At 37.7% G+C, this 25,223-nt stretch overlaps 1 protein-coding gene across 2 annotated transcripts in view; it reads right to left on the reverse strand.

The window, feature by feature from the left end:
• Positions 1-25,223, reverse strand: part of CDK13 (cyclin dependent kinase 13) — a 143,734-nt gene that overhangs the window by 24,968 nt on the left and 93,543 nt on the right. For both annotated transcript variants that reach the window (XM_054497223.2, XM_054497222.2), the window contains exons 6-9: positions 24,513-24,702; positions 22,658-22,714; positions 7,616-7,717; positions 7,443-7,520 (exon numbers count right to left, since the gene is read on the reverse strand). In XM_054497223.2, the coding sequence (XP_054353198.1) occupies positions 7,443-7,520; positions 7,616-7,717; positions 22,658-22,714; positions 24,513-24,702 (427 nt within the window). The remainder of the gene's footprint in view (positions 1-7,442; positions 7,521-7,615; positions 7,718-22,657; positions 22,715-24,512; positions 24,703-25,223) is intronic.

Here is a 25,223-nt window from a genome sequence, read left to right on the forward strand (position 1 = left end):
ACCATATTGGCCAGGCTGGTCTCAAACTCCTGACTTCAAGTAAACCACCAGCCTCAGCCCCCCAAAGTACTGGGATTACAGGCGTGAGTCATCATGCCCTCTATCACTTTTTTTTTTTTGGGGGGATGGAGTCTTGCTGTTGCCCAGGCTGGAGTGCAGTGGCACAATCTCCGCTCACTGCAACCTCCACCTCCAGGTTCAAGCAGTTCTCCTGCCTCAGCCTCCCAAGTACCTGGGATTACAGGTGTGTGCCACCACACTCAGCTAATTTTTTTTTTATTTACTTATTTTTGAGATGGAGTGTCACTCTGTTGCCCAGGCTGGAGCGCAGTGGCACCATCTCGGCTGACTGCAAGCTCCGCCTCCTGGGTTCATGACATTCTCCTGCCTCAGCCTCCTGAGTAGCTGGGACTACAGTTGCCCACCGCCACGCCCGGCTAATTTTTTTTTTTTTTTTTTTTGTAGTTTTGGAAGAGACGGGGTTTCACCGTGTTAGCCAGGATGGTCTCGATCTCCTGACCTCAAGACCTCATGACCTGCCCACCTCGGCCTCCCAAAGTGCTGGGATTACAGGCATGAGCCACTGTGCCCGGCTTGTTTTGTATTTTAGCAGAGACGGGGTTTCACCATGTTGGCCAGGCTGGTCTCAAACTGCTGACCTCAGATTATCTACCTGCCTCGGCCTCCCAAAGTGCTGGGATTACAGGTATGAGCCACCGTGCCTGGCCTCCCTCTATCACTTTTTAATCTATGCTACTTCTATTATAAAATATTTGTAATCTGCCTAAAATACTTTCTGGAACAAAGCAAATTATAAATAAAATAACTTAATCACTATAGTGTAAAGCCATTTAAATCAAATTAGTGTTATCACTCTTGACCAGTTTTACATGTATCTGTACAATACTGACACTAGGTCTCATCATTCCTGAGCCTATAGATTAGAGAAACAACCTAGCATTACTGCAAATAAGGTGAGGGAAGAAATATGTACTGAAAACTTATTTACATTTAATTCTCACAACCCTAAGCATGTTATTAGTCCTCTTTTACTTTTGAAGAAATAAACTTAAGAGCATATGGGACCCTAAACCATAAGCGCAGGAAGTAGCTGAGCTGGCATTAGAAGCCAAGCCTGTAAGATTCTAAAGGCCACACACTTTTCAGTATACTCCGTTGCCTCATTATACTCAGATTTGTTTCCTTTATCAGAAATTTCATTTTCTTCATGTTTAAAAATAAATTAATGCTATGAAATCAAAATTGAAGCATCTTTTTATTTTTTGTTGTTTTATTTCTGTTTTTTTGAGACAAGGTCTCACTCTGCTGCCCAGACTAAAGGGCAGTGGTGCAATCACAGTTCACTGTAGCCTCGACCTCCCTTGGGTTCAGGTGATCCTTGTACCGCAGCCTCCCAATAGCTCAGGCTATAGGTGTGTGCTACCACACCCACCTGATTTTTGTATTTTTTGTAGAGACGGGGTTTGGCCACGTTTCCCAGGCTGCTCTCCAACTCCTGGGCTCTAGTGATCCACCTGCCTTGGCCTTCCAAAGTGCTGAGATTACAGGTGTGAGCCACTGTGCCCGATGAATCTCTTTATAAAATTATAAATATCTTAACAAAACAAAAACATGCTGAAATATATAAACTAGAAAATAAAAATTTCTCCTCCCTAGTCTTCTTGAAAGTCCATGTTCAGATTAACAATTTGAGTCTTTTGTTTTACCTAAATGAGATCAATCTCAATATAGCCTTCTGTAACTATTCATGCTGCTTTTCCATTTCTTTATCTCCAACTCAACTATTTCCTTTTTTTTTTTTTTTTTTCTGAGACATAGTCTCACTCTGTCACCCAGGCTGGAGTGCAGTGGCACAATCTCGACTCACTGCAACCTCTGCCTCCCAGGTTCAAGCTACCTGAGGCAGGATGCTCCTGCCTCAGCCTCCCAAGTAGCTGGGATTACAGGCACACACCACTGTGCCCAGGTAATTTTTGTATTTTTAGTAGAGACAGGGATTCACCATGTTGGCAAGGCTGGTCCTGAACTCGACCTCAAGTGATCCGCCTGCCTTGGCTTCCCAAAGTGTTGGGACTACAGGCGTGAGCCATCATGCCTGACCAACTATTTCCTTCTTAGTAACTGTACAGCATGCTATAAAATGGATAAACCAAGCTTTCCCCCCATATGGTTCACTGAGAACATATTCCTAAAAAAAAAACCAAATATACTCATGCCTCAGAGTCTTTATTACTTTGCCATTTCTTCATTCAGATCTCTGCTCAAATGTCACTTAAAGGGAGACACCTTTCTTGACCCTCTATATCATCTTAGCTCCCATCATTTTTCTGCAAGTTAACTTTTTGATAAAAAGCTGGATACTATTTGCTAATACCTCCCTTAGAATTCTTGGATTAATATCTTATAACAATTTTCTTTTTTTTTTTTGAGACAGTCTCAATCGCCCAGGCTGGAGCGCAGTAGAGCAATCTTGGCTCACTGCAACCTCCGCCTTCTGGGTTCAAGCAATTATTGTGTTTCAGCCTCCTGAGGAACTGGGACTACAGGCGCCTACCACCACGCCCAGTTAGTTTTTGTATTTTTAGTAGAGATGGGGTTTCGCCATGCTGGCCAGGCTGGTCTCAAACTCCTGACCTCAAGTGACCCACCCGCCTCAGCCTCCCAAAGTGTTGGGATTACAGGCATGAGCCACCATGCCCGGCCTAATTTTTATATTTTTAGTAGATATGGGGGATGGGGGGCGTTCACCATGTTGGCCAGGCTTGGTTTCGGACTCCTGGCCTCAAGTGACCCTCCCACCTCGGCCTCCCAAAGTGCTGGGATTACAGGCATGAGCCACCATGCCCGGCCTAATATCTTATAAAATTTTTCATGCTGTCTTTGTCAAGTACTGATATGTGTGTCATATTGATTTTGTAAAAGAAAAGATTCCAGGTAGTTTTATTTCCTATGTAGTTTATTTATTTATTTTTTGAGACCAATTCTCACTCTGTCACCCAGGCTGGAGTGGAGTGGTGCGATCTTGGCTGACTGCAACCTCTGCCTCCCAGGTTCAAGCAATTCTCATGCCTCAGCCTCCCAAGGAGCTGGGATTACAGGTGTGTGCTACCATGCCCAGCTAATTTTTGTTTTTAGTATAGACGGGGTTTTGCCATGTTGCCTAGTCTGGTCTTGAACTCCTGGGCTCAAGTGATCCACCCGTGTTGGCCTCCCAAAGTGCTGCGATTACAGGCGTGAGCCACCGCACCCAGCCTGTAGTTTGGAATAATGGTTAAAAGTTTAGATCCTAAGGTAACACCTAGCAGTGTTTAAATCTCAATTTTGCCACTTGCTAGTTGTATGACCCTGGACAAATTCTTCACCTCTCTAAGGTTCAGTTTTCTTAACTATAAAGAGAAGACATAGGGTTGTTATGAAGCTTAACTGAGATAATTCAAGTGAAACTCTTCGAATAATGTTGATATTGTATATAAACTAAATAGATGTTAACTATCTTTAATAGAAGCCCTAGTTTCCAATACAATCAGGACCAAGAGTTGGCTGGTTGGGTTTAACAAAAAAAAAAAAATGGGTTAGAAGGAATCGTTTAAAAAAAAAGGTTAGAAGGAATCGTTTAAAAAAAAAGATACACAGATATATAATTTAAACATTTTATTTTAACTGAAAGTTTATAAATGTACATTTGTTTCCCCATCTTCTGACAAAGGCCAAGGCTTTCTCTTTGAACAGAGGATTCACCGAATGGAATTCTATATTAGCTCTCTTGTACAAACCACACCCATAACACATCATCAAGGATTTTTAGTTTTGATTTCTTTAAATAAATCTAGAAATTAAAAACACTTTCAAAGCAATCTAATACCACATCTTAGATTTTTATGACTTTTCTAACTTACACAATTACTTGTCCACCCCAATTAGACAGCAATGTCTTAAAGTTTTTGTAAAGCACTGTATCTATGCTTAATTAAACTATGTAATTATAATAATAAAAAGCATAAAAATTGAAAACTAACAACCACCTCCTGTTCAGCATACTCTTCAACTGGTGGGATAAATACATAGTCTTACTAGAAAGTGACAGCCTACTAGCTACAAGCATTCAGCTTGCCATGTTATCAAGCCAGTTTTTCTTTACAGAGGGAATGAAGAGCATCAATTAATCTAATAAGACTCTTCAAGAGAAGACTGAATAAGAAAGCTTGTACTGCATTATTCTTATGTTCTGGAATAGTTTAAAGAACATTACAAGTACTGGTTTCTAAAAGATGTGCAATAATTTATCAAAGAAAATAATGGGGCTGGTTTTTTATTTTGGAGATAGGGTCTCACTCTGTCAACCAGGCTGGAATGCGGTGGTGTCATTAGCTCACTGCAGTCTCGACTTCCTGGGCTCAAGTAATCCTCTCACCTCAGCTTCATGAGTAGTACGGACCACATGCTCACACCCCAATGACTAGCTAATTTGTTGTTGTTGTTTTTGTTTGTTTGTTTTAATTTGTAGAGACAAGTTCTCACTATATTGCTCAGGCTGGTCTAAAACTCCTGGGCTCGAGTGGTCCTGCCTCGGCCTCCCAAATGCAGGGATTACAGGCATGAGCCACCGCACTCATTTAATTTCTTTATACTCTCTTTTCATATGAAGTTAAACTAGTAGACTAATTTATATTGCATATATGTGTGAATAAACTCAAGACCAGATCATAGGTTTCTTCGTAAATTCTACATTTTATGTATTATAATTCATTTTTATTTCCTGGGTTTATTTTGCTGCTTTTGTCTAAGTTTGTCTGTAGAATGCTTAATTAATTTGCTTTCCTTTTCTTATTTAGTAGTATATTTAAGGTTGTGATTTTCTCCTAAGCACAGGGTTAGCCCATGGATTTTTATACTTATCACTCTTTTTAAACCTAGATGTTCTAAAGCAAGCTTGTCCAACCCGCAGTCCATGGGCTGCATGCAACCCAGGATGGCTTTGAATGCAGCCTAACACAAATTCATACTTTCTTAAAATATTATGAGATTTTTTGGGGGCATTTTTTTTTAAGCCTATCAATCAGCTATCATTAGTGTTACTGTATTTTATGTGTGGTCCAAGACAACTATTCTTCTTCCAGTGTGGTCCAGGGAAACCAAAAGGTTGGACACCCCTGTCTTAAAGTTTGATTTCTCTTTAATCCAGGATTTTTTAGCATATGTAAATTTTTAGATAGTTAAGAGACTTTGTTGTTTCCATTTTTATATTAATTTCTAGTTTTATTCTATTTTAGAGAATTTAGCCTATAGTATTTCAACGTTTTGGAGTTTCTTCCTCTATTAATATATAACTAACTTTTGTAAATACCCAATTAGCACTGAAAGGTATATTTCTTTTTTCCAAGAGTATCAGTTCTTCTTAACCCTTTTTACTTGTCTATCGCACAATTAAAAAGGTAAGACACATTTTGGGAGGCTGAGACAGGATGATCGCTTGAGCCCAAGAGTTGGAGACCAGCCTGGGCAACATAGAGAAAACCGGTCTCCAAAAAAAAAAAAAAAAAAAAAAATCACCCAGCATGGTGGTGCATGCCTGTGGTCCCAGCTACTTGGAAGGCTGACGCAGGAGGATTGTTTGGTTCCAGGAGGTCAAGGCTGCAGTGAGCCATGACTGCCCCAATGCACTCCAGCCTAGGCAACAAAGTGAGATACTGTCTCAAAAAATAGGAAAAAAAAACCAAAACCAGTAACATAAAAGTTTTCTATGTTTCAGGTGAACTCCTTCCCTTCCCTTCTCCTTTTTCATAATTTTATATAAAGAGAGGCAACTGGCTGCTTTGGAGTTGAAGCACTACTAGTTTCTGGCTTCGGGTACTTCTGACTATAGCCAAGTTATCCCCAGAGAAGAAGCAGGCTCTAACTAGGGCACTCATCTTTCCCTGCTGTATCCTATAGTAAAAATCTTGCCTAACCACCAAAAAGGGCAATAGTAAGATTTTTAGTTTGATTCAATTTGTCTGTTTATGATATGATGTTGAGGTCCTTCTCTGGTTACTATTTGTTGCTTTATGTTCATTTTGTTCAGTCGGTAAAGTAAAATTCTGTAAATCTGTACCCCCTACCAATATCTTTCCTAAAAAACTTCATATATATTTTGAAACTTTCATGGAAATTCTGTAAGTTGCACGTTTACATTATTACATATGAAACTGAAGCCCCCCATCCCCAACCCTTTTTTTTTTTTTTTTGAGACAGAATTTCGCTCTTGTTGCCCAGGCTGGAGTGCTGTGGCATAATCTCGGCTCACCGCAACCTTCGCCTCCCGGGTTCAAACTATTCTCCTGCCTCAGCCTGCCTCCCAAGTAGTTGGGATTATAGGCATGGGCCACCACGCTGGGCTAATTTTGTATTTTTAGTAGAGACAGGGTTTCTCCATGTTGGTCAGGCTGGTCTCGAACTCCCAACCTCAGGTGATCCACCCACCTAGGACTCCCAAAGTGCTGGGATTACAGGCATGAGACACCATGCCTGGCCAAAGCCCATTTTTAAAATTAAAATTATTTTAAAATATAAGACGGGCTGGATGAGGTGGCTCATGCCTGTAATCACAGCACTTTGGGAGAATGAGGCGGGGGGGCGGTCACCTGAGGTCGGAAGTTCAAGACCAGCCTGGCCGACATGGTGAAACCCCGTCTCTGCTAAAAATACAAAAATTAGCTGGGCATGGTGGTGGGCACCCGTAATCTGAGCTACTTGGGAGGCTGAGGCAGGAGAATTGCTTGAACCCAGGAGGCAGAGGTTGCAGTGAGTGGAGATCATGCCACTGCATTCCAGCCTAGGTGACAGAGTAAGACTCTATCTCAAAAAAATAAAATAATAAAATAAAAGATAAAGAGAAAAGTGATTAAAATGTATGAGTAATTGCTTATGAACTAGGTCCTATGATAGGCTCCAAATAATGAAGGCCTACGCTACGGGGTACATGCATGTATTTTAGTGTGTATACACACATATATAGACACGCAAATACACATAAAAATATGTGTATTTACAATAGAGTATTTTTAAACAATACCCCAAAACATGAATTTTTCGTTTCTTTCATAATTAAAAAATATGTATCTGGCATTCAGTCTCTCCTACGTTTACTCTTCCTTGCCAGTCTTATCTTTTGGGCCTCAAGTCCTTTGATTTAAAAAAAATGCACACATGCACGCACGCATGTACACATACACATGCACCCACCCAGGGGCTTTGATATCCTTAATTTCACTGGAACAAGTATCAAAGTGCCTACATTTCAGTTTGTCCTCCATTTAGCAGTCATAAGCCCTCCAGAGAACCATGTTGTTCTCTTCCTGAAAAGACAAACTTGAGAGAGTTTAAATTTCCTGTGGAGTATGACACTCTCCCATTTCCCACCAATATTATAATCAGCAGCTTACCTTATTAATTCTAGTTGTGCAAGTTCCTGATTTGCTTGAAATATAGGTTTTTTAGTGAAGAGTTCGCCAAGGATACAGCTAATGGAAAAAATACCCGTCATTACCAAATGATCTATTTTAATTCACTACCAAAAGTTTCAAGTAAAATAAACCAGTAAATAAGGCTATCTTACCCACAGCTCCATACATCAATGGCTGGTGTGTATCGTTCTTCTCCCAGTAGCAGTTCAGGTGGACGGTACCATAAAGTAATTACCTTGTTAGTATACGGCCGACTAAAAAACACAGAAAACAGTCTTTAGAGTTAGTATTTGTTGGAGTAAGAGAGATTCTCTGAGGAAATATTATTTTATTAAAGCAATACCTATAATCCTAACTAAAAACACTTTCATCTGCCTACTAAAAAATACAGACATCCAAAGGTATCTAATATATGATCATAAAATGGATGTGAGGGCAACCTGTTTAACTAAAAATTCCCTTAATATATGAAGATAAAAACAAAAAGTAGTTGACTGGTAGGCTGGGCACGGTGGCTCACGCCTGTAATCCCAGCACTTTGGGAGGCCGAGGCTGGCAGATCACGAGGTCAGGAGATCGAGACCATCCTGGCTAACATGGTGAAACCCCATCTCTACTAAAAAAAAAATTAACTGGGCGTGGTGACGGGTGCCTATAGTCCCAGCTACTCAGGAGGCTGAGGCAGGAGAACGATGTGAACCCGGGAGGCAGAGCTTGCAGTGAGCCAAGATAGCGTCACTGCACTCCAGTCTGGGTGACAGAGCAAGACTCCGTCTCAAAAAAAAAGTAGTTGACTGGTATTAACTGCAATTTGGTCAAAGCAAAGCTTTGGTATCAACTCAATTGTTGAGTACTGTTTTTCCTTTCCATAAAAACCTTTAATGGGATTAACTGATTTAAAGAGCATTGACTGGTTCTGATCAAATCTTGTAAATTACTAATGGATGACAAGATATAGTTCAAATAGAGACCACCTAACAAAAGTTTTCAATTGATCATATTTTTGGCAATTTTTCACTGATTCACATACCCACTGTAGTGTGTGAATAGAAAAAAGCACACAAATGCAGAGTACAGTACTTGAGGTCTACTCTGCAAAGTAGCAATACATATGGTACTTTATCAAATAATTCCTTTATCACCTTCTGAAAAGAGGACATAAATATACTGCTACCTCTTTATTTGCCACAGACAAGATTATTTACTCAAGTTATATTAGGGTCAGGTTTGACTATAACAGCACAAATTATCTGGCTATGTAAAGTGTTCAACGCTCAGAGAATAGTCACATTCTAGCTGATTGACACGCTTGAAGAGAATCCTAAGTAGTCAAAGGAGGTTCTTCGGCTGATGTAGTTACTTACTTCAGGGAGATCACATATGTATTCAGATCAGCTATAAACATCTCTTTATATCCAGATGTTTTCCAAATCACAAGGACTCAAAAGCCATAGCAAATTCCCCAGAAAGGCTGTATTCCAAACCCATTTACCTAAGTTTGGCTTGGTCCTGGACCAGTCTTGTTAAGGAAATGGAGCATTCAATTTAGAAAGCAATTCCCTCTTGCCACCTATAGATTTGCAGTTCCAGGCAGTGTAAGATCTGCCTGACCTGCTCTGCCCTCATCCAGCCAAATTTCTCCAAATAACTTAAGCACTAGCATTATAAAACTATCAATTTGGGCATTATAGCACTACCACAGATAGGACTATAGTTAACAGTGCTCCAAAGCTAGCAAAACCATTTGACTTTGGTAAAAATTGGCAAAAGAAGACAAAATAAGATGAATATTTTTAATAGTAAATTAAGATTAGGTTTTTCTAACATTATTAATGTACTTTTCTCAGTGATTTTTGCTTGTTTACTGGAATCACTCATCTTCACATAATGAGCAAGTCTTTCAAATTTTAGCTACTCTAGTTAAACTGAACTTAATTCTTTAAAATTATGCTCACCTCTTTATGCTTTACCTTTTTTTTTTTTTTTTTTTTTTTTTGAGATGGAGTCTCACTCTTGTCGCCCAGGCTGGAGTACAGTGGCGCAATCTCGGCTCACTGCAACCTCCGCCTCCCAGGTTCAAGCGATTCTCCTGCCTCAGCCTCCTGAGTAGCTGGGATTACAGGCGCCCACCACCACACCTGGCTAATTTTTGTACTTTTAGTAGAGACGGGGTTTCGCCATGTTGGCCAGGCTGGTCTCAAATTCCTGACCTCAGGTGATCTGCACACCTCGGCCTCCCAAAGTGCTGGGATTATAGGCGTGAGCCACTGTGCCCAGCTGCTTTATCTCCTTTTAATAAAATCTTTTCCCTATTTTTCTCATTCAAGTGCTATACTTCCTTTACAACACAGTAAAAGATGCATATTCATAAAGTCTAATCTCTATTAATAATATATTTATCTTCACATTCTTAAATTTACATCATACTTACCTGTCTTTAACTCCCTATTTTGTATTTTCCCAGAAAGTTAAAAAACCTCGTAATATTCTTTATTATGAACCCCATACACAAAGCCCAGAACAATGCTGGGCACAGGTCAGGCACCTTAATGTATATTGCCCTCTAACTTCAGATGACACATGATTAACTGGGTGGAAGAACAAAATTTGTCAAAATTATGACAACTAGTTTCTCAAACACATCAAGGATCTATGAGTATATCAAACCTATACAATGGTGTTATAAAAGTGCAACTGGATAACTAGGTTTGAGGAAATGTTTAAATTTATATAAATCTATCTACAAATAGTTAATTTTTATTTTACTTTAAAAAATATTTTTAGTGTCTTGTATTTTTTAAAAAATCTTAAAAATTAAAAGTATGTTGAATTGTAGAGAAACTAAACAAATTCAGTGACTACAAAGGAATAAGTAAAAGATTATTTTATATATTGTATATCAAATTCTAGGCAATATGTAGCATCATCTAATGCAATATTTAGCAGTCACCTTAGCAAACTAGACTATACTTTTTATTAATCGCTATCATGTTTTATTAATTCAGACGTGAAAATAGTAAATTTTCAAAAATGATTAAACACAAAACCACATGAAATATATTTCTAACTGTACAGAAAAATATTTAATGTATACTAATTAATGGCCTTTCCAAATGCTTAGTTTCTGTTAGACAAGAAATAAGAACTATGCAAAATACTGAGAGAAAACATTCAACTGTAAAATTTAATCTAGGAAGCTGAATTTTAAAACACTAATGTAATTTCAAAAATATGGAAATTATTTGATTTATGAAGCAAACATTCAGACTGATACATACTTTTTATAAAACAAAATACCACACTCTAAAAATTATTTTTACATTCAAGGAAGTGTCAACAGAGTAGAGATCAAAGACTATCTGTTCATTGATAGATTCCAATACTTTGCTTCTAAACAATCCCAAGAAGGCTGGGTGCAGTGGCTCATGCCTGTAATCCCAGCACTTTGAGAGGCCGAGGTGGGTAGATCACGAGGTCAGGAGTTCAAGACCAGCCTGGCCAAGATGGTAAAACTCCGTCTCTACTGAAAATACAAAAATTAGCCAGGCGTGGTGGCATGTATCTGTAATCCCAGCTAAGTGGGAGGCTGAGGCAGAGAATTGCTTAAACCCTGGAGGCAGAGGTTGCAGTGAGCCGACATTGCGCCACTGCACTCCAGCCCGGGTGACAGAGCGAGATTCTGTCTCAGAAAACAAAACAAAACAAAACAAAAAACAAAAAGCAATACCAGGAATTCCAGAGATGGAGGGCAGGGAAGATGAGATATGGTTATGGACTTCCCTACCTTAAGGCCTGATAAGCTGCACCATATCCACAACAAACCAAGCAGTGCGATAAGGAGTGTGCCCCTTGGCTGGCACATTTTCAACCTCCTATTGGTCTAGATATATATAGAAAAACAGAACAAAATCCTAGATCCTTGAAGTATTTGGGAGTTCTGGATAATCTCAGTTAAAATTTATAAAGCAGGGTTGCTGCCTTTGTTAAAGACCATTCTAAGTGAAAAAAAAAAAAATCATATAAAATGAAATACCTAAACTAGCTCTAAAATGTTTCATTTTTCCAACAACATATGATAAAGTCTGTACTTCTTTCTTCCTGCTTGAAGGCAACCCTCCCATGTAGTTCTTTTATACTATAATTTATACTGTTTTGAGACAAAGAGAGTCTTCAGTAAACTAAATTCATCATATACACAAAATGCCATGTCATCTTTAAGACATTTACAATCCATTGCAGAAAAATCTATCAAACCTACAAAAGAAATCTGGGATCTATTTTCTAACACCTACCCAGCTTTTGATGTCAAAACTCCAGGTGTCATTCTTGATTCATCTTTCCCTCAAATTTCCAAACAACTTCCGCCAATTCTACAACCAAAATAGATCCCCAATCCAAATACCTAGTCCAAGCCATTATTCTTTTCACTGGTATGACCACAACAATATCTTAACTGGTTTCCTGGCTTCCATCTCTAATCGCACCCCCCCGCCCGCCCTGCCCGTTTTTGTTTTTGTTTTTATTATTTTATTTATTTTTTTTGAGACAGAGTCTCGCTCTGTTGCCTGAATGGAATGTAGTGGCACAATCTTGGTTCACTGCAACCTCTGCCTCCTGGATTCAAGCAATTCTCCTGCCTCTGGAGTAGCCTGGATTACAGGCATGCACCACCATGCCCAGCTACCCTTAACTTCTTTTCAGTCTTTTTATTAAGCATAAAACCAGGTATCAACTGCTTGCTTAAAACTGCCCAGTGATTTCCCACTGCAATCAAATAAAATTTAAACTTTACTTCAGTTGATAAGACTGTACACCAAGGATCTTACCTCCTATTACACCGGGCAACTTTTCACCTTAAACCTCCCAAGTCTGTTCCCAGGCCGTACTGAGTTCCTTCTCCTTTTTACTTGGAATGTTCTTGGCCCAGGTCTTCATTAAGTTTTCCCTTTCTCATCACTCTAGTCTTAGCTCCAATTTACTTCCTAAAAGAGGCCTATCTTAACTACCCTAATGAAAATTACCCAATTATCCACTACCACCCCTACTTTGACACTATAGTCGTTATTTTATTTGCTTTGTAGCACTTAGCTATTTTAAATTCCTCACCCTACATATGCATTGCCTAACTTATTAATACTTTCATATAACATAACTACATAACAATAAACACAATCTTTTCTCTCATGCTCTTTCCCCCTTTCTATTTGAACTCCTGTTTTCCTCCTTTTGGTATCTTCCAAGAAAAATAACTTTTAAATTCCTCTATCATCACAGTGCTATAGAGAAACAAAACCAATTTTTTCCCAACTGATGCTGTCATCTTACTAAGATCAGCTGTCTTACTTGCCCATTCTTATTACACAAGCAAATTTAGAAGTCCTATAAGTACCTACATTACTACCTTTTGCTACAAACTGCATCTCTGTTCTTCTTTACTGTCTCAGCAAACAGCCTCACCATTCGTGGCAGATACTCATAGCTGCCCTCTAAAAATCTGTTATTCCTCCCTTCTATGGCAGCTGTCCAGCTCCGCTACATTTCCCATCCTCACTGCAGTTAGGTGTGGCCACATGACCAAGTGCTCTCCAGTGGAAAATAAGCACATGTGATAAGTGCCATTTCTAGGCCTGGCTCATTATTCTCCTCCCTCCTCTTTTCTCACTTCTGGCGCCAGCCTTGGAAGGCATGTGTAGAAGATGGCAGATCTTCCAATCTTCTTCTCTGAAGAGCTGTATTGAAGCAGTCACCATTTGACTTGGTGGTATGGTTAAATAATCTTAATTGTGCACTGGGGTAAGCAACAACTGCTCAAGATTTTTTTTTTTTCTTTTGAGACAGTTTTGCTCTTGTCACCTAGGCTGGAGTGCAGTGGCGTGGTCTTGGCTCACTGCAACCTCCACCTCCTGGGTTCAAGCGATTCTCCTGCCTCAGCTGGGATTACAGCTGAGATTACAGGCATTTGCCACCACACACAGCTAATTTTTGTAGTTTTAGTAGAGATGTGGTTTCACCATATTGGCCAGGCTGGTCTTGAACTCCTGACCTCAGGTGATCCGTCTGCCTTGGCCTCCCAAAGTGCTGGGATTACAGGCGTGAGCCACCACGCCCAGCCACCACTCAAGATTATTAAGTGAGAAATACATATATAAACTTCTCATTCTTTAAGCCACTAACTTTTGTGGTTCTCTTTTGTTACAAAAGTTTAGACTATCCTAACCAACAAATCATTCATCCAGTTGCTTAAGCAGAAACCTTACAGTAGGGGGTGGAGGCAGGGATGTATCTCACAACATATTCAACCATCAAGTTCTAACAAGTCTATATCTTTATGATATAAGTAATCTGTCTTTCCACTACCTGTGCCCATTCCTTGGCTCTAGCTATAATCATCCTATTTAGATTTACTGCAACAGCTTTCTTAAGTGATTGTTCTTGCTTCCAGACGTATAAGGCCAAACCACTTTCCAAAGTGCAGTCAAAGTGATAGTATGAAATGAAACATGAATATGTTATGGCTATAGTACACATTGCTTCCATCTAGAGAATACCTACACAAGGCCTATAAAATCCATTATCATTTGGTTTTTGTTCCAATCACACTAAACCTTCAGTTCCCTGAGGGGGGTGAGCAAATGTTCATTTTCCAGAGAAAGCGGATAAAGCCAGGGAGAGAACAGAGCTGGCAAGAAAACTTTAAAGAAGTTAGTGGTACTTTAATTGTATTTTAAATATTTTTAATAAACTATTTTTTAAAAAGCTTTTAAAAGGTAACAATGACAAAAGACAATGAAAATGACCGTTACTAAGGACAAGGAAAAACACCTGATGATTTATTCAAAAATTTTGCATAATAGGTACCATGCCTCACTTTCTACCTCTCTAATGAAAAAGAAGCAAATATTGAGAAAGTGTGCAGACAGAAGTATTTAACCATAAAAGCAAGTTCCAACGTAGGTGGAGTTAGAAGAGAATAACGACAATTTCAGGTATCACCCAATTCAGTAATATAGTATACTATCAAACAAAAATCCATGTTATGATTAGGATGCTAATATTAAATCTCGTTAACCATTTACAAATGTAAAGACAAAAGTAAAAGAGACTGAAACTACATTTTGGCTCCAGGAAATTTAAAGCCCAGGAAAATTAAAGCACATTGTAATATCAAAATACATTATCCAAAGACAGACAAATAAAAGAAAATCCATCCAGGCATGGTGGCTCATGCCTGTAATCCCAGCACTTTGGGAGGCAGAGGCCCAAGGATTGCTTGAGCCCAGGAGTTCGGAACCAGCCTGGCCAACATGGTGAAACCCCACCTCTACTAAAAATACAAAACAAATTAGCCAGGTATCACGGTGCATGCCTGTAATCCCAGCTGCTGAGAAGACTGAGGCATGAGAATTGCTTGAACCCAGGAGGCAGAGGTTGCAGTGAACCTAGATGACACCACTGCACCCCAGCCTGGTCAACAGAGCAAGAAAGACTCTGTCTCAAAAAAAAAAAAAAAAAAAAATCCAGAATCCTCAAAAATGAATTTCAAACTTGTGCTATTAGATTTGGCTACCAACTATCAACATCGTAGAGATGATCTTCTTTAGATCACACAAAGAAGAAGCAAACTGATTTAACACTACATATACGATGCTTTTTTCTTTCATGGATTAAAAATCAAATTACATTCTTGTGGCGTGTCTATACCCAGTATTTGCACAAAAAGCAAATTAACTCACAATGAAAAAGAAACAGTACTGAAAAACATATAGTCAAGTTCTTAGATGTTATCAAATAAATGTGTACACACAAAAAAGAAAAATCTAAAAATGAAATGAACCACTCCAGTTTATTTACATAATTAGATCAATTCCAAGCAATAAACTCAATAACCCAGGAAAACACACACACACACAGTCCTTCTGCCATTAAATTGGAAAAACAAAATTTAGTAACTTCAATAAGTTGTTATTGGATGGCAAGAAACTAAACTTTGTAAAGACCCAAAAATAATGGTCTCAACGTTAACTATTGTGCATTTCAATTTCTACTTTTTTTAAAATAGAGATCTCACTATGTTGCCCAGGCTGGACTCAAACTTCTGGGCTCAAGTAATCCTCACATCTTGGCCTTCCAAAGTGCTAGGATTACAGGCAAGAGCCACCAAGGCCAGTCCTTCTGCTAAATACTTTCATTTGTAAATCTCATTAATATTTTTGAAAAGAAGGCAGACACTATTTCTGTGTCTGCCAGGAAAGTAACACCTTAGAAAACAAAATCAAACAATTCTTTTGTTTTTCCTTAAACCTTAAGTGATTAACCAAGTATTAAAATTTAAAGTCAGGCCAGGTGCCATGGCTGACCCCTGTAATCCCACAGTTTGGAAGGCCAAGGTGGGTGGATCACCTGAGGTCAGGAGTTCAAGACCAGCCTGGACAACACAGTGAAACCCCATCTCTACTAAAAATACAAAAATTCGCTGGGTGTGGTGGCAGGTGCCTGTAATCCCAGCTACTTGGGAGACTGAGGCAGGAGAATCGCTTGAACTCAGGAGACAGAGGTTGGGTTGAGCCGAGACTGCGCCATTGCACTCCAGCCTGGGAGACAAGAGCGAAACTCCATCTCAAAAAAAAAAAAAAAAAAAAAAAAAAAAAGTCATCAGACTTTAATATAACTTTCATGGGAAAAATTACAGGTAATTTTAAATATTTGTTGCTATCAAAATATTTTTTGCTTATAGATTTCTCATTAGATATTTCAAGAGCTTTCAAACTGCTTAAAATATAATTAAATCCAATATGACGAAGGGAGATTCAAAAGTAGAAATATCACATAACTTGCTAACCTGCTGGAAGATTAAAACTACAGCATACCTCATTTGTCAAAAATATTATATTTGGAGGATGCAAAGACAAAAAGCAAAATTCAGCAGACCCTTTACTACAAAAGAACTCTAAAAATTGTCATCAGCCTAATGGTACCTCTAAAGCAGACTTCAGAGGCCCCTAGAGTTCTCTACCTGGAAGATACTTCTAGGTAATCAAGGCTGAATTCAGAGTCTTACCAGAGAAGCACTCCCATATAATGAAAATAATCTGTCAAAAGATCCTGAGCTCTACTACTTATTGGTTGTGTGATCTTGCAAATGCACTTAAATTTTCTAAACTTCTGTTTCTGTAACTTTAAAATGTACCTAAGAATGATACCTACATCATCCATCTCAAACAACTTTCTTTTAAAATAATTCTTGTGAAAGGAAACTATGTATAAATAAAGTGATGTACACAAATGTTAGTTAAGTTTGTTCTTTCCTTTTCCCTTCTTTTTTTTAAAAAAAGAGAAAAATGGTGGTAATATAAATTATAATCATGTACTACAAATAATACATAGAATGTATAATATACTCTAAACACATAAAAGAAGATGTGCCCAATGATGCCTGTGGGATTCAGGACAGATTTCAAAGGCAGTAGGGCCTGAATTGCACACTGAAAGAAAAAAAACAAATTTGTCAAACTCAGGTGGGAAGTATAATTACATACAAAAGAAACAGCTTATGTAGATTCACAAAGGCATTCAAGAGCACAGCAAGTTTAGGGAACTAGAAATAGTTCAACATTGCTATTATCAGGGGGGCTGGAATGGCAGAAGAGAAGAACATAAGGGAGAAAGACCAGAGGGCAGAAAAACCAATGAAATTCTATTTACAATGGCCTATATGAGAAGGTGACTGGAAACCTTTAACTAAAACAGGAAATAAAGGAAAAGGAGTAGACATTTTTCTGGGGAATGAAATAGACAGGTTTTGTAACAAGGTTTAATTTAGGGTACCCAAATCACCTGGGTAGAGATTTCCAATAAACAAAAGGTCTGGAGACCAGAAGATCAAGGATTGGAATTCAGTTTTGTAAGTATTCAGCAGTAATGTCTCGGATGATATTCCCCCAATAGAAGGAGGGGGTAATTCTTTCCACTTCATATGCTCAAAAATAAAGACTACTCCATTAGAGTTGAAGGGAGAATAATTTAATCTTGATCTTACAGTTAAAAGTCAGTGATCTAAATGAGATCTCCTTTCCTGAAGATTGTTTAATCATATTATTTATTGTCATTCATCTGTTATTAGTAATTTTTTTTATTACCATGGTTCCAGTCTTGTCTAGTGATTCTCAGAAGATCCTTTTTATTACCTAGAATCCCCAAAGCTCCCTGTACTCATCTGCATCAGGAGGATCCTCCAGATGAAGATCACCTTCTCCCAGATCAGCATCAACCAAGCACTTACCATGAATGCAGTCAATGTTTTAGGGAACATAAAACACAAAAGAATAAAATATGGTAATACTATCTTCCTCTCATTAATACCTTCAACTTTGGGAAAATTTAGTTTTGCTCTCAATAACAATGTTCTGAAAAGCCACTAGATGGCGATGCTGCCTTCAAAAAGGTGTGTGCGTTTTGGGAGGGTGGTATTAGTGAGCTAATGCTCTAAGGCCCTTTTCATTTTTCCCTTCTCTCTCCTTACTGGATCATCATATGGAAATGTAGCATGCTTTCTGGTTATTGTTTAAAAAACTTTCATTTTGATCACAGTAACATTATTAAAGATATGTTTTTCAGGGCTGCGCACAGTGGCTCACACCTGTAATCCTAGCATTTTGGGAGGCAGAGGTGGGTACATCACTTGAGGTCAGGAGTTCAAGGCCAGCCTGGCCAACATGGTGAAACCCCGCCTCTACTAAAAATAGAAAAAATTAGCCGGGCGTGGTGGCAGGCAGCTGTAATCCCATCTACTCAGGAGGCTGAGGCAGGAGAATCGCTTAAACCCGGGAGGTGGAGGTTGCAGTGAGCCAAGATCTCACCACTGCACTGCAGCTTGAGTGACAGAGTGAGACTCCGTCTCATAAACAAATAAACAAACAAATAAAGTGTTACATTATAGTTTCTTCTCTAGAAAATGAAGCTAGTTTCAAGTTAATATGGAAAACATTTTTTTCACACAGGACAGTCACATGAAGAGAGAAAGATATTCCATCCTTTTGAAAACCACTGGAGCAATGACTTGGTAAAATAAAAACTAAGGAGAGAAACATTGTAGCTGTCAGAAAAACTATACTTAAAAAATCATATACTAAAAGATGAACAGTTAATGAAGAAATGGGGCAAAAATCTCTATTCTCAAGTTTTAAAGTTCCCAATGCAGAATGGGACAAAGTATAAATACCAATGTTCAAAATGAGAAAATGACTGAAATTTAAGAAATCATTTTCCCCTCTAATTTTAATCCAGTGGTTCTCTTTCTTTCTTCAATAGGCACATGAAGAGCAGATCCACATTGGTCACAGACCCCCAAGTACCAGCTGTAACTCCATCCAGCTTTCCCCAAATTCAAAAAACGAACATCCAAAATCTAATGGGAGCTGTGGTTGATGCTATTACAGTTGTAAGCTGAAATCTGCTCTATTTACAAACAAAAAACCTTACACAAAATTCTTGAACACTTCAGTTATTCGATCTATATTAACTACTTAGAAAATAAAAATACTTCAAAGTGACTTTGTATTTGCACGAGTATTACAGTAAGGCCCTACCTGGCTCTCTGTTTATAACGAAGCAGAAATATGAATGAAAAATCATTTGTTATATATTTATCTCAAAAAATATCTAGAAAATTTGAGACAATACAATAAATCTGTTAAAGGTAGATTTCTTTTAAAATCAGTATGTTATTAAGGTTCACTAGAGCAACATATGTATTTTAAAGGTATTCCATTATATTAATACTACTTCTCTAGGAGAGTCTAAAGAAATCAGAATTATTCTCTTAAAAAAAAAGAGAAGTTTTAAAGGAGTATATGAACCCCATAATGATAGGATATTTGCTCTTAAAACAAAATGACAGACTGAATTTTCCTCTTATACATTTCACTGAGCAGAAAAATTCAGTATACATTACCTGAAGATGCAAAGTTATGGGACTTTAAAACTCTGGTTCTCTAAACTCAAAATTTCTACATCAATCCAGCAGGGCAACAGGGACCATGGCCCAGTGAACACGCCACACTCCGGCACTCCAATGGAACCCAAATTATATTTTAAAATGAAAATCAATGGGAAAATGGAGCCTGATAATATAAAATTTGGCTTTACAATCAGCTTTTCTGAAACATATCTATTCCAAATGTGCACAAATATCTGCATAACAAGAATCTATTAGATTAAAATGGTAATTAGCTGTTTTCCATTCCATAGAAAAGAATTTATATAATTAACGACAGACACAAACTTATATTAAGCAAAATCTAACTACAGTGAAATCTCAACCAGCTTAGCAGATAGAATTCTTAATTAACCAGAACTTGCCCAAAATAATAGCCACATTAATTTAGTCATATATATGCTTCTCAGCTGGGCACGGTGGCTCATGCCTATAATCCCAGCACTTTGGGAGGCCAAGGCAGGCAGATCACTTGTGGTCACGAGATCGAGACCAGCCTGGCCAACATGGCGAAATCCTGTCTCTACTAAAAAATACAAAAATTAGCTGGGCGTGGTGGTGCGCATCTGTAGTCCCAGCTACTAGGAAGGCTGAAGCTGGAGAATCGCTAGAACCCGGGAGGCAGAGGTTGCAGTGAGCTGAGATCACACCACTGCACTCCAGCCTAGGCGACAGAGTGAGACTGTCTCAAATAAAATACACATGCCTCTTAAACAGCAGAAGAAAAAAATATACTTCAAGTGAAGTTTTGGATTAAGTACACATTCAGATCAATTTTTCCTTTCAACTTCTACCAAGAGGCAGTATTATATATGACAGAAAGAATAAAAAATTGGGAATTGAAAACTTAACTATACACCCTTGGCTCTGCCAACATTTTTTGATCTTTAAAGTCACTCAACCCTTCACAATAGCCAGGATAGGGAATCAACATTAAGTGTCCACTAAGAGATGGATGGATAAAGAAAATGTGGCCTGTAATCCCAGCTATTGGGAGGCTGAGGCAGGAGAATCACTTGGACCCCGGAGGTGGAGGTTGTAGTGAGCTGAGATTAACAGCACTGCATTCCAGCCTGGGCGACAGAGTGAGATTCTGTCTCAGAAAAAACAAAACAAAACAAAAAAAGGAAAATGTGGCATATACGCACCATGAAATGCTATTCAAGTCTTAAAAAAACAAGGAAATTCTGTCATTTATGGTAACATGGATGAACATGAAGCGCACTGTGTTAAGTGGAATAAGGCAGGCACAAAAAGACAAATAACTCATCATTTCACTTATACGTGAAATCTAAAAAACCTCAACTCATAGAGGTAGAGAGTAGAGCTGGTAGTTACCAGATACTGGGCATAGGGAGTATGGGGGTAAGATGCTGGCCTAAGGATATAAAAGTTCAGTTAGACAAAAGTAAATTCAAGAAATTTATTATACAACTTGGCAGCTACACTTAATGTATTCTTGAAAATTGTTGAGAGTAGATTTTTAAGTGTTGGCACACACAAAAAAAAGTGGGGTAATGCATAGTAATTAGCTCAATGTAGCCATTTCACAATGTATACACATTTCAAAATTTAAAAAGGAAAGTAACTCAGCCCTTTCTGGGTCTCAATTTGCTCAAATGCAAAATGAGGGATATAGCTTTTGAGCTTTAAAACAGTTTTAAACTTAAAAAAAAAAAAAAACACTCATACAACCCTTTCCTAAAATAAAATGTTAATTTTAAGTGTAGTAGTTAAAACAAATAAAAACCAAGTAACTCTGGTGAAAGTTGGTACAGAGGACTGGAGGTCCAATCACAAAACCCCATCCACAGAACACTTTCTTTCCTTTCTCTTTCTCTCTCTCTCTGTCTCTCTTTCCTTCCTCCCTCCCTCCCTCCTCCCTTCCTTTCTTTTTTTTTTGGAGACAGTCTTGCTGGAGTACAGTGGTGTGATCTCGGCTCAGTGCAACCTCTGCCTCCCAGGTTTAAGTGATTCTTGTGCCTCAGCCTCCCAAGTAGCTGGGATTATAGGCGTGCACCACCAAGCCCAGCTATTTTTAGTAGAGATGGGGTTTCACCATGTTGGCCAGGCTGGTCTCCAAGTGCTGACCCTCAAGTGATCCGCCTGCCTCTGCCTCCCAAAGTGCTGGGATTTGTACAAGCATGAGCCACTGCGCCTGGCCCACAGCACACTTTCTGAGGGGTTTCATGGAACTCGAATAGATCCAAAACATATCACTTATAAACCTCTACTCTAGAACACTATATAAGGAAAATACTTTCCAGAATTATGTCACAGGCACTGCAAGATTTAAAAAAAATAGACTTTCTACTCTGAAAAATTCAAACGAGAGTTTTTCTTTATTGCTTTAACCAGAAAAAAGCAAAGATTAAATGAAAGTAAACATCTATTCCTAAGACTGCAATCAACTGATGTTTCATTATATTAAACTATGATGATACTAAAGAAATGACAGAATTGTCATAAAAGAATTTAAAAATTCTTTAAATATATTATTTCAGATATATATATATGAAAATAAAGACAAGAAAGGAATGGGGTAAATGGACTAAAGATTTATTAAGCCAAATTAATTCCGTATTTACATAAAACCTACTATTGCACAAAAATATTTTATTTTGAAATCCCATATTAGTTTTAATAAGACAAATCATATTTCGCTACCACCAGGCACAAAGAAAGCCAAGTTGGGTATATAATCCAACTTTAGCCAGAAAAGTTCTATCTTTTTGTGTCTTATACACTGAACATCCTCCCAACAGTTGGTTTAAATAAAGGGTTCTAGGGAGTTAAAAAAACAAAGAACTGTAGATATAACAATAAAACCTGTCTAAAATAATAATGAAAACAAAGTTTATAAGTTTAAAAATGCAATTTAAAAGGTTTTCATTAAGAATATTTAATATCTGAATATGCATTAGAAATTTAAGTATAAGTTCACTTCAGTCACACTTAAAGATGTTCATTTTAAAAAAATCATTTTTACCTGTGTTAAAGATCAATTTTTAAATAGAGATAATGTATAAAATATTGTAATTACAATAATCAACCCAATATGGTATAAAATTTCAATGTTTTATGTACTAACCATGAAAAGTAAATCTCTCTTTAAAAAATAAAACTATCAAGAAGGTATTCTTAGTATAGCTTCTAATACTAAACTCTAGTATCTACAATATTCATTTGAAGGTATGCTTACCTTTCTTCTGAGCTATACAATCGAGCAAGTCCAAAGTCTGCAAGTTTTATCTGTCCTCTGGTGGAAGTAAGACAAAATGAACAAAAGGTATTAATTTACTCTAAATTGACAACACACATTTATATTCTATGCCTAGAACTGATTAAAAAAAAAAACCTATGTAAACTTTAACTCTGCTCACACTGCAATATCATCAAGGTAATACAGGGAAAGGCAAGTAGTGGATAAATTCACAAAACAAGAAAGTAAACATATCCTTGGATAGTCTTAAAATTATTATAGTAATATGATTATTATAATTACTGTATTATAATATTAGAATAGTATTTTGTTACTATTCAGTTCCTATTTAGAAAAGCATACTTCAATGAAAATAAAATGAGATCATTTTTATTACTTAGCAGTAAGACAAATTTCTTGTTCAAGGTAACAGTGCTCAAGAACTAAGTGACATCACTTTTAATTTGTTTAATTCTCCAGTTTTAGAGGGGCTAGGTGCATAGAACACTGTCTATTAATTAAAATAAGAACCAGGCATGTCTTATTTAAATTAACAAACAGTACCAATTACAAGAGAATTACCAGGGTTCAAATATAAGATGTTACAAATCTAAGCTTATTTACATAAGTTTTAAATATGTGAATGTGTATGTGTGTGTACACTCTTCCAAAAAGTTCACTTTACAACTGTGACTGCCTTTTTAAAATTTTCTAAAATCTATTCTTAACCTAAAGCTGAAATTACATTGCTTATTAGATGATCCATTCACATTACTTGGAATAATAGCAAACAGAAAAGTCAACTAAGTATTATTTTATATGCATTACAGACTATTATTGGATTTTTTTTTTTTTTTTTTTTTGAGACCGAGTCTTGCTTGCTTTGTCACCCAGGCTGAAGTGCAGTGGCACTATCTCAGCTCACTGACTCCACTCAACTCCACTTCTGGGATTCAAGTGATTCTTGTTCCTCAGGCTTCGTAGCAGCTGGGATTACAGGCGTGTGCCACCACACCGGGTTTATTTTTGTATTTTTAGTAGAGATATGGTTTCACCATGCTAGCCAGGCTGGTCTTGAACTCCTGGCCTCAAGTGATCCGCCTGCCTCATCCTCCCAAAGTGTTGGGATTACAGGCTGAGCTGCCCCACCCGGCCACTAACAGCTATTTAACACAACTTTTGAGGTATCCCAAGTTATAATATTGTTGATTATTTTTATTTTTATTTTTGAGCCAGAGTCTCGCTGTGTCACCTAGGCTGGAGTACAGTGGCGTGATCTCAGCTCACTGCAACCTCCACCTCCTGGATTCAAGCAATTCTCATGCCTCAGCCTCCTGTGTAGCTGGCATCACAGGCGTGCTCCACCACGCTAGGCTAACTGTTGTATTTTTTTGGTAGAGACAGGGTTTCATCAACGTTGGCCAGGCTGGTCATGAACTCCTGGTCTCAAGTGATCCGCCCATCTCTACTTCTCAAGGTGCTGGGATTACAGGCGTGAGCCACTGTGGCTGGCCTGATTATTTTTAAATAGTTTGTATAAAGTAAACTAAATTTTTTAAATCTTTTTTAACATAATCAAGGTGCAACATCATGTAACACCGTATCCTTTTTTTATTTTAAAAATTTTAGATTCAGGGGTACATGTACTTGTTGGTGACATGGGTATTACAAGTGTAATAGTAGGGGTTAGGCTTCTGGGGTACCCATCACTCAAATGTTGGACACTGTACCTAATAGGTAACTTTCAATGCTCACTACCCCCGACATTCCCCGCCACTAGTTTCCAGTCTATTCTCTCCATGTACATGTCCATGGTAAAACTCATTTTAAATATATATAAAGTTCATACCCATACCTATTATTTAGAAGGATATTGGAACATTTAATATCTCTATGCAAAAAGTTCTTCTTATGACAATAATCCAGACCCTCCATGAGCTGTCTCATAAATGACTTTATGTGATTTTCATTAAAATGAACCAAGCCTGATTCCAGTAGTCCCATCAGATCATGGTCCATATATTCAAACACCAGATAAAATGCACCTAAGAATGAGAATAATTAATACATTAGAAACTTATTCCTACAACCTTTCCATAAATTCACAATTTTTAACAATAAAAGGCTGGTAGAGAAAGAATTAATCCTTGAAAAGAAGTGTTACTTTGTTACTTTAATAACATTCATCTTTCTCTCTGGACTTAATAATATCAATAAATAAATCCCAAGAAAACATCTAATCTATTTTCTTCTCCCCCCAAAAAACCGTTATGATTTAAAAAAAAAAAAACACCCTGCTGTTCTCCATATTGTATAGTTTCTAGGTGTGATTAATGTTTTAGACATCAAATTGTCTCTTAGAAGCTGAATAAAATCAATATAGTTTATCAAAAAATTAAAAGTTGGTAAAAGAACTGCTTTTAATTAAAAAAAAAAAAAAGAGTACAGGCCAAGAAAGATGTTAGGTGACTTCTAAATGCCTCAATAAACATGTAATTTAATTCTGTTTATACAGCTCCAGAGTACCTAAAAGCAAGAATTTGAGGAAAAACAATATAATTTGAAA

Source organism: Pongo pygmaeus, chromosome 6 (genome assembly GCF_028885625.2).
Source record: "Pongo pygmaeus isolate AG05252 chromosome 6, NHGRI_mPonPyg2-v2.0_pri, whole genome shotgun sequence".
Taxonomy (NCBI): Eukaryota; Metazoa; Chordata; class Mammalia; order Primates; family Hominidae; genus Pongo; species Pongo pygmaeus.